At 45.2% G+C, this 10,090-nt stretch overlaps 1 protein-coding gene across 1 annotated transcript; it reads right to left on the reverse strand.

Moving 5' to 3' along the window:
- Positions 1-1,555: 1,555 nt before the first annotated feature.
- Positions 1,556-8,046, reverse strand: LOC126622538 (uncharacterized). The gene is made up of 2 exons (XM_050291329.1): positions 7,215-8,046; positions 1,556-3,798 (listed from the first exon to the last, which is right to left on the reverse strand). The coding sequence occupies exon 2, from the start codon at positions 3,773-3,775 to the stop codon at positions 1,556-1,558; it is 2,220 nt and encodes a 739-aa protein (XP_050147286.1). The 5' UTR covers positions 3,776-3,798; positions 7,215-8,046.
- Positions 8,047-10,090: the final 2,044 nt, after the last annotated feature.

Genomic DNA, 10,090 nt, shown 5'->3' on the forward strand with positions numbered 1-10,090 from the left:
AGAGGACCTGCGAGAGGGAGAGCATGAAGCTTTCCTCTTCTACTGGTACAACAAATACATTTGTTGTACCAAGTCAAACAAGTGTTTGGTCGAGAACATGCCGGTAGCCGAAGCCCTGGCCAGTGGTCACGTCTTGGCGCTGAGTTCCAACATTCTCGCCCAACTTTTCCGCTGCCTGGCCGAGGCGACCCTCCAAAAGGTCGACCCGCACCAGAATGGTCCTCTCTGGGTCTTCCAACTCTGGTTGCAGGTATACTTCACCTCCCTTCGGCCGGCCATAGCCGAATTCTCACCAACAGAGGCGCTTGGGTCTCAATTGGCCTCTCGTCCGACACCTCCCCATCAAGCCGAAGAGGTATTTCGGTACCTCTTCGCCCTCGACGACTTCTCCAACGACGAGTTCCTAATATGTCGTCGTCGAGACTATCCTTCCTCCATCAGGCTGCCTATCTCCTCATGGAGCACGGAGGAGGACGCCGATCTCCGTCAGACCTGGGGGTCGTTTGTGCTTGCCCGCGACCTCCCTCTCGGCTGCGATGGGAAACGGTCAGGATGGGAAGTATATCATCCGAACTTCCTCGCCCGACAGCTCGGCTACCTTCAGGGCTGCCCTATCCCCCTTCTCTTCTCCCGAACGGTTCTAAGCCGTGGACGCGAACCTCGTTCCTCTGAGAAGGAATGTAGAATCGCCGTGAAGGAGTTCCAAGAGCGCTGCCAAAAATTCCGCCTTCGACCAGCCACCCCGGAAACCCAATGCACCGACACCTTTGGTGAGTGGTGGGAGCAATACACCCAGGAATTCTTTGGTGCGCCGGTCGAAGACGTGCTTAGCAGACTCTTTGGTGACCGGCCTAAGAAGGCCTCGGCCCCTCATCCTCAAGGTACCGGTTTCATTTTCTTCCTTTCCATCAACCTTGCATATTGAGTTGCCTTACTGAGTTGTCTTTATCTTTTTAGGTAGTCGGCCTTTGAGAAAGACGGAGGCAGTTGCCGCTGCCACGACCGGGAAAAAATCGGTCGTGGCCCAAAAGGACAAACCCGCTGGTAGGGCCGTGCTGATCAAACGGCCTCGCCAAGAGGCCGAGCCGGCTGTCGAGCCTTCCCCGCCAGCCAAGCGGGTCAAACAAATGGCGAAGAAGGGTGCCCGGGAGATCCACGTTATCTCCAGTCACACGACGACTCCCAGTGCTTCTTCTCCCGCCGCCGGCCATTCTGGGGTCGAGACACAGCCGGCCTCGGCCGCAGAGACGGCCCCAGCGCGGCCTGCCTCTGTGGCCGGCGCATCAGTTGTACCTCCCTCTGCCGAGAAGGCACCTGTCTCTCAACAGGCGGTTTCTACGACCGAGGGAACTTCTCCCAAGAATCCAAAGCCCTCGGTCCTTGTGTTGGACGAAAGCGAGGGGAGCGACGAGGTCCCGCTGGCGCACCGTCCTCATACTCGTCGACAACCTCCTCCAATACCCGAGATGGCGGTTCAAACCGGCCCCTCCCCGGTTAATCGTGGCAAGCGCACGGTCGAGGAACCGATCCCGGTGGCCGAACCTCTCGTTCCTTCTCAGGACCAGGGCGTCCCTGCCTCCTCTGAAGCAGCTGCGCCAGTCGGCCCATCGGCAGCCGACCGGGGCAAACGGCTGCTCGAGGAACCCGAGGCTACGGCGGAATCGCCGGTCCATCCCCAAGACCAAGGCTTCCATATTCCTCCACAGGAGGTTACCTCGGCCTTTGTAAGTACCTTCACTCGTCTCCTCCTGATTACTTTTGGGCCGAGCCTATCAAAAACCCCTTGGTGTCGGCCGACGCCGGCTGCTTTTTGCTGAATTGCGGCCGTAGGTCGTTCTGTGATAGGCGAAGATGGTTTCTCCTCTGGCTCACTGCCGACCTTCGCTCTACATTTACTGCAAAAAACCGCCGTCCCACTATCTTCATCGGTGCTATAATCCCTCATAGGTTTAACAATAGCGGGTCCTGTTAAAGCTGTAGGTGGTTTGTTCGAACGAAAATCGGCCATGAAACGTGGCCGAGAATTCTGAGTGCGAAAGTCTTGCGTCGCAACAACTTCGGCCTTCCCTTTTCCTTTGTCCTTAGGTAGGTATGCATTGACCATATTCACGGTTGCTGTGGGGAAAGGATCAGCATCAATACTCATCTTCTTCTCTGGAAATTTCAGTTTTCCATTATCAATCCAGCTCTGGACGTTGTCTCGAAATACGACACAATTGTTTGTCGTATGTTTACTTGAATTATGGTATTTGCAATACACCTTTCCTTTAAGCTCTTCGGCCTTGGGAATGTTGTGACCAGGCCGAAGTTTGATGATCCTTGCTGACAACAGTTGATCAAAAATTGCGTCAGCCTTTGTAATATCAAAAGTATACACTTTTGACGGTTTCAATGTTCCTTCAGTGGCCGAGCGGCTTTTGACTTCCCTGGAGTCAACTTGAGTCAAGGCCTTGCAAACGTATGGCTTATCTATTACTATCTCAGCCGCATCCACACTAACGCATTCATCCTCGGTTGACGCATAACTGACGGTAGGATTCTTGTAAATCGTCCCCCGAGACGGAGTTTTCGAAATCTTTTCCTCGCGGAGCAAATAATCATACTGTTCGACATGTTGGGCTAATTCATACATATCCCGAACATTTGCCCCCAAGAATTTCTTTTTGTATTCGACGTCGAGGCCGTTCAAAGCAAGCCGGACGAACTCGACTTCGGGCAAGGGTACTCGGCACCAATTCCTGGCTGATTTGAACCTGGTAAGATAATCCATCGGGGACTCATCTGATGCCTGAGCCATCCTTGCTAATGAAGAAACCGACACCTCCAACCCTGGTCGATAAAACTGCTCGTGGAATTTCTCGACCAACTCCTCCCAGTTTTGGATGGAATTAGGAGGGAGATTGATATACCAAGCAAATGCCGAGCCGGTCAACGAGAAGTTGAACAGCCGTAATTTATGGAAATCACTATGAACATCGCCGCATTGCGCGGTGAAACGAGCCACGTGCTCCAACGAAGACAAGGACGATTCACCGGCAAAAAGGCTAAAATCTGGAATCTTGAAACCTTTCGGATATCCGAACGTTTCTATGTAGGCCGGGTACGGATGGATAAACTTAGGAAACTTCGGCCCTTTCTTCATGGCCGAGTCGATCATCCGCTGAACCTCGGTCATATCAACAGGTGTTGCTTCGACCCTCTGGTCGATTCCGTCCGACCTACTATTTGACCCTCCGACCTTTTCCAAGTCAATTGGTTTGGGCCGAGCAGGAATTGGCTCGGCCTGTACCATTGGTAACGGATTATTTCTTGGTGGCAAGCGTTGGAAAGGATCGAAAGGCCTGCCGTCACTGAATTTACTAACCAGCATTTCGAGCAGTCTGGTTTGCTGCTCAGTGGAATTGAGTATCACGTCATGTAGCTTGTCAATACCTCGGCTAAACGTCTGCTCAACTGACCGAGACTGCTCGTCGAGTCGCTTTCGAAGAAACGACCTTGTTGGTGGGTCAGATCCTTCACCGCCATCCTCGTCGCAATCCTCCACTATCCCTTCATTGAGAACACAAGTGTTCCTGTTAGGGATTTCTAGACTGCGGTGTTGACCGCCGAGATTAACTTCCCTTTCTCGGCGAGTCGCACTTGTGGACTCAGGTGTCCCGGCGCTAAGGGGATTCTGCGCCTGTGGCACACTTTGTCCTACGTTCTGAATCGGTAAATCGGCTGTTGATTTTCCCATAGCTGTTTTCTTTTTTACCGATCGCGTTTCAATTGGCATGAACTTCGTAGTTTTAGCACTGGGTCCCACTGGGCGTGCCAAAATGTTGACCCTAGAAACTACAAAGCCTACGTGGCGCGCAGGCCGAGTATATTCTAAGCTAACTACGTCCTTCGGTGATTGCGGGGCGTGCCAACTCGTCGGCCGAGGCTCGGCCGAGGAGTAAATTTGATGATGCTGCGTTGGGTCGCGCTACTGACTTCTGCGTCTTGCGATTGCGGCCGAGAAAGGAACACGTCTCGGCCTCTTGGGTTCTCGAGCCTGAAGACAAGGCTGCTATTTCTTACAAAGTTCACGAACCGAATTCGGCTTGCAATGTGCCGAATGTAATAACTGTGACACCTCACCTCGCCAAGAAGGCTAATGAGATGACCTCGACCAACAAGGATTCGAAAAACCCTTCTCGACCGAGACTTGGATAAGTAATCGACCGTTCTCGCCGCAGTGCTGTTGATGCCAACGGAAGATACTGCGAGACCGACCGACTCTACGGTGACAGAGCTATCTATGCCGACTTAAGATATCACCGGTTGCTTCCACAGTGCTGTTGATGCCAACGGAAGATGTGTCAGCGAAAAAAGGAAAAGAAAAAGATCTCAAGTTGTGAGAGTTTGCGCAGGGCAATTTTGTATTGATTTTGTGGGGGCTTTTCTCAGCGTTCAAAGCCTTGTATTTATAGAGTTCTTAATGCCCAGTCGCCGAAATAGATTTTCCCAGTTCCACTCTAACTCTTCTACATCCGGATATTGTGATAAAAACCCTTTGATAATATCGCTTCGCCTTAGTCAAAGTGTCAATGCCGTGCTCCAATTTGTATCATTATCTTAACATATTAATTGGAAAGATAATTAATTGGAAAGACAGTTCACTTCCCAAAACAATCAACTTTTCTCAAGAATCCGTATCCCCCACACGTTGCAGATGCCTATCCAATTTGCAATTCAAATTCATCCCATCTGCAAGTTACCCATGCATACATGGAGACCACGTATCCCAACAATTCTGATCAAATTATATTGCCACCTTGTCACCACCACGTGTAAAATCTTTTCCATTGTTCCACATGGCTTTGTACGCAAGCCCATTCAACCATAAACCCCATGCAGCCAACTAGATACCAAGCTGACATCCATCACCTAACCTTATTGGATTTTCTATTCACCCTTATATTCGGCTTGCAGATCCATGCTAGGCCATGTGAAGAGTCCAAGAATTTGTATAATTTATTTTGTATAAGAAAATTAAGATAATTTATTAAGAGATAATTATTACGATTAAAAACCATCATATTATCTCTTAACAATAGCAAATTATCTTAACTTTCTTATCCAACGATTAAGAACCATGTTTACTCAACGGCCTCGATTGCTTGGGCCGATGATGTAAAATCGGGTCCAAACATTGCCCCCCAGTTTCCTTGAGATTCGGCTCGTAAGCCGAATGGTTAAGGAAATTAAGTCTCGTACCCACCAAAATCTCGTGGTATCGTCGAACAAGAGAAAAATTTCTCGGCAAACGAAAAGCACATCATGCTATTAAGAACTCATAGTTGAGCAAGTGTGGCCGAGAAGGTTTTATGGAATGATAATCCACCTTTGGCCGAGCTCGGCCTGCTTATATATATATATACTCTCCACCGCATGGCATGAATTGATCTGCACCCATACATCCATTGAGGCCTGCATGCTCTGTCATCCATGATACCCAAAGCCACATCCAGAAGGGTCTTGTCTTCCATCATTCAAAGGGATGCCAAAAATACTTTAAAGTCGAGCACGAGCAGCTTATCATCTCCATCTTCGACGACCCGAGTGTCAACAATCATGAAAGAAGCATGATGGCGCTACTATATATATATATATATATATATATTAAACCCAATGTCAGCAACGCAGCAAATAAACATTTTAGAAACTAGCATACTAGGCCGAGGTCGAGAAAAGGCAGGTTGAGAAAAATTAGAACGAGCTCGAGAAACATTGGGCCGAGAAAAAGGGAGCTCGGCCTGCCCATAATTCATCAATATGCTGCTGTCTCCTAGTATATATATATATATATATATATATTAACTATGCATTATTCCACCGTTTACCATTACCAATCTTTTTGAAAAGCCAACCTTTGAACAGTCAACTCCATCCACGCATGGGGTTGCGAGACCTTTATTTCAAATATGGGTAGGGCACGACCTCTGAAAACCTTAAACAAACTTGTGTTCATCCAAATCTCCTCAACTTTTTTTTTTGTAGTTCTTTTATTCGGCCGACTCCAAAGCCAATCTCGTCGAGTGAAGATCGGGCTACACGAAGGCCTAACTGCAAACGTCCGTCTTTTCTCGGCTTGACTAAAGAAACAACCTTTTAAGCCGAACACATCATATTTTGAATTGCCGCACCATCTTGTTACCCCTTTTATTTCCTTGAGCATCGGCCGATCAGCCGAATGGTTAAGAAAATATATTCTTATTCATGATAGCTCGGTCTATTGAGAAAACTGGCAGCTCAGCAACGCCAATTATACCATCTTCTTAAGCATCGGCTGAATAGCCGAATGGTGAAGAAAATAAATTCTTATTTTTTTTTAGCAAAAGAAAACAAAAGTGGCCGAACCATAAAGTGGAGGAGGCCAACGATGCTTTATTCCAAGCTGAGATCTGGTAATAACGAAATTTTGAAATTGAGTTCGCCTTGAGTCAAATAAAGAATTTTCTCCAAATATTTTTGACTTGGCGAAATATTTCCCACTTTCGGCTGCCGAATGTGTTGAACAATTATTATGCCCCCCAGGCATAATAATTTCGCCAATTTCGGCTTTTAACCCAAATAACTTGGCCGAATGGAATTTCTCTATATCGGCCTTATCGCCAATAATCATATCAAGTGGCGTGGTTTCTTGGGCTAGACCAATGTCTAGGCCTTGTTCGTCATTGGAGCACTTTTCTGGCGAATCATTTTTTGAGTTGATTTGTGGCTCTGTAATTTGAATTTTTTCTTCTAGGCCCACCACACTTTCAGTCTCAACCAAAAAAACAGGTGGCCCATGTTCTTCTTCGGCCGTCTCGACAATTTTCCGAGGCCGAATTTTAATTGTGGCCGGAGCGAAAAATTGCCCCCCGGCCTTTGAACCTAACCATTTTTCAAATGGAATTGATATGTAATCAGAAACGTAAGGAAAATGTTCTTCATCTAGCCAGGCATTAAATCTAGCCCTGTCTTCATTTGCCCATTGCTCTTGCAGGGTAACAGGAGCTTTTATTCTCAACATGCAAGCGAATGACTTTTGCATATCTCTATGGCCACGAAGAATTTTTTCCACTTCAAAAGATCTTTTACGTTCCTCATTGTGTTTTTTCAATTCTTCTAGGAGCTCGTATAATCGGCTATGTTGAGCCAGATCGGAATCTTGATATATCATATGAACTTCGTAGTTTTAGCACTAGATCCCACCGGGCGTGCCAAAATGTTGACCCTAGAAACTACAAAGCCTACGTGGCGCGCAGGCCGAGTATATTCTAAGCTAACTACGTCCTTCGGTGATTGCGGGGCGTGCCAACTCGTCGGCCGAGGCTCGGCCGAGGAGTAAATTTGATGATGCTGCGTTGGGTCGCGCTACTGACTTCTGCGTCTTGCGATTGCGGCCGAGAAAGGAACACGTCTCGGCCTCTTGGGTTCTCGAGCCTGAAGACAAGGCTGCTATTTCTTACAAAGTTCACGAACCGAATTCGGCTTGCAATGTGCCGAATGTAATAACTGTGACACCTCACCTCGCCAAGAAGGCTAATGAGATGACCTCGACCAACAAGGATTCGAAAAACCCTTCTCGACCGAGACTTGGATAAGTAATCGACCGTTCTCGCCGCAGTGCTGTTGATGCCAACGGAAGATACTGCGAGACCGACCGACTCTACGGTGACAGAGCTATCTATGCCGACTTAAGATATCACCGGTTGCTTCCACAGTGCTGTTGATGCCAACGGAAGATGTGTCAGCGAAAAAAGGAAAAGAAAAAGATCTCAAGTTGTGAGAGTTTGCGCAGGGCAATTTTGTATTGATTTTGTGGGGGCTTTTCTCAGCGTTCAAAGCCTTGTATTTATAGAGTTCTTAATGCCCAGTCGCCGAAATAGATTTTCCCAGTTCCACTCTAACTCTTCTACATCCGGATATTGTGATAAAAACCCTTTGATAATATCGCTTCGCCTTAGTCAAAGTGTCAATGCCGTGCTCCAATTTGTATCATTATCTTAACATATTAATTGGAAAGATAATTAATTGGAAAGACAGTTCACTTCCCAAAACAATCAACTTTTCTCAAGAATCCGTATCCCCCACACGTTGCAGATGCCTATCCAATTTGCAATTCAAATTCATCCCATCTGCAAGTTACCCATGCATACATGGAGACCACGTATCCCAACAATTCTGATCAAATTATATTGCCACCTTGTCACCACCACGTGTAAAATCTTTTCCATTGTTCCACATGGCTTTGTACGCAAGCCCATTCAACCATAAACCCCATGCAGCCAACTAGATACCAAGCTGACATCCATCACCTAACCTTATTGGATTTTCTATTCACCCTTATATTCGGCTTGCAGATCCATGCTAGGCCATGTGAAGAGTCCAAGAATTTGTATAATTTATTTTGTATAAGAAAATTAAGATAATTTATTAAGAGATAATTATTACGATTAAAAACCATCATATTATCTCTTAACAATAGCAAATTATCTTAACTTTCTTATCCAACGATTAAGAACCATGTTTACTCAACGGCCTCGATTGCTTGGGCCGATGATGTAAAATCGGGTCCAAACAGTATCTTAGAAAGGAAAATATTCTAGATAATAAATTGGACAAAATTATTCTTTTGCTTGGAACGGTATCTTGAAAAGTAGGGACGTTATTCTTAAGAGTATGGGATGGAGAGTGGGTAATGGTAAGGACATTTTGTTCTAGTCCCACAATTGGATTTTTCCTTACCCTTTGCTCCATCTCTTACCCAATATTGGCAATCAGAACATTAATTGGGAGTTGAAAGTTAGTGACTTTATTGATAATAATTGTTGGGATAGGGGAAAGCTTTCATAAGTGGTTAGTAATGAAATTGTGAGAAAAATTTATAATATTACAATTTCCTTATAGGATTCCAAAGATGTGCTAGTTTGGGATCCAAATACAAATGGTAAGTTCTCTGTTAAATTGGCTACTTGGATTCAAAAAGGGACGTTGACTCAAACTACAAAGCATAAGTTAATTAATACGATGTGGAAACTTAATATTCCTCCTAAAGTTAAGATGTTTGCATGGTTGTTCATTCGTGATAGACTTCAGACTAGAAAAAGATTAAGTTGTATTGTGATTAATAGTGATAAGACGTGTCCTTTTTGTAATTTCGAAGAGGAGGATCAAATGCATTTATTCTTTAATTGAAGTGTCACCAAATCGATTTAGGACCTTTGTTCAATTAAACCGAGCAATTTCACAATGCTAACTTTGCTGCAGTCATAAACTGGCTTAATTCTTTACAGCACATTGATAAAGAAGTTCATAGTGAATTAAGCTTGTGTTTGCTCCTTTGTTGGCAAATTTGGAATGGCCATAATAATATGGTGTTCATAAATGTTATGCCCATTTCAGTGAGATCTAAGTTACTAGCTACATCTATGGGTGAGCAATATCTTAAAGACAATTGTAAAGGTTTAAGAAGAAATATTGATGATATTTCCACGATTATTAAATGGCACCCTTTGAATTAGAGTTATATTAAGTTAAATTTTGACGGCTTAGTGGCTGGGGACAAGGCGGCAATGAGATTTGTCTTAAGGAACCTAATGAGCACCTCATTGCCGGTGGAGCTTTAAATCTTGACAGTGCCACTATTTCTAAAGTGGAGGCTAGGGCTTTCAGAAGGCCTTCTTTTTGCTTGGAGGAAGGGCTATACAAAGACTATGGTACAATGAGACTCTAAGTTGGTCATTCAGTCATTGTTTGACCGGGGTGCGACACCGTGAAATCTGGTTCTTATTATTAAAGATATCGAGTAGATGGTGACCAAATTTCTTGCATTGATTGGAAACATATTTTTAGAAAGGCTAACTATGTGGTGGATGCCTTCTCTCGCCAAAACCTTTTTATTACTGATGTCATATTTGGGATCATTGTATTCCTTCCTTTGCTCTTTATGCTCTTCAATTTGATTTTGTATGGAATGATTTTTGTCAGAAGTTTTCCATTTAATATATTTTCTTGTTATTTAAAAAAAAAACCATATTAGTTGCCCCCATTTTCTCTTCCACGTTTTTTCCCATATAAA

This window comes from Malus sylvestris, chromosome 5 (assembly GCF_916048215.2).
Source record: "Malus sylvestris chromosome 5, drMalSylv7.2, whole genome shotgun sequence".
NCBI classification, from domain to species: Eukaryota; Viridiplantae; Streptophyta; class Magnoliopsida; order Rosales; family Rosaceae; genus Malus; species Malus sylvestris.

Excerpts from the sequence above, each read along its gene's own strand:
- LOC126622538 (XM_050291329.1), bottom strand. The coding sequence starts at position 3,775 with ATGCCAATTGAAACGCGATCGGTAAAAAAGAAAACAGCTATGGGAAAA.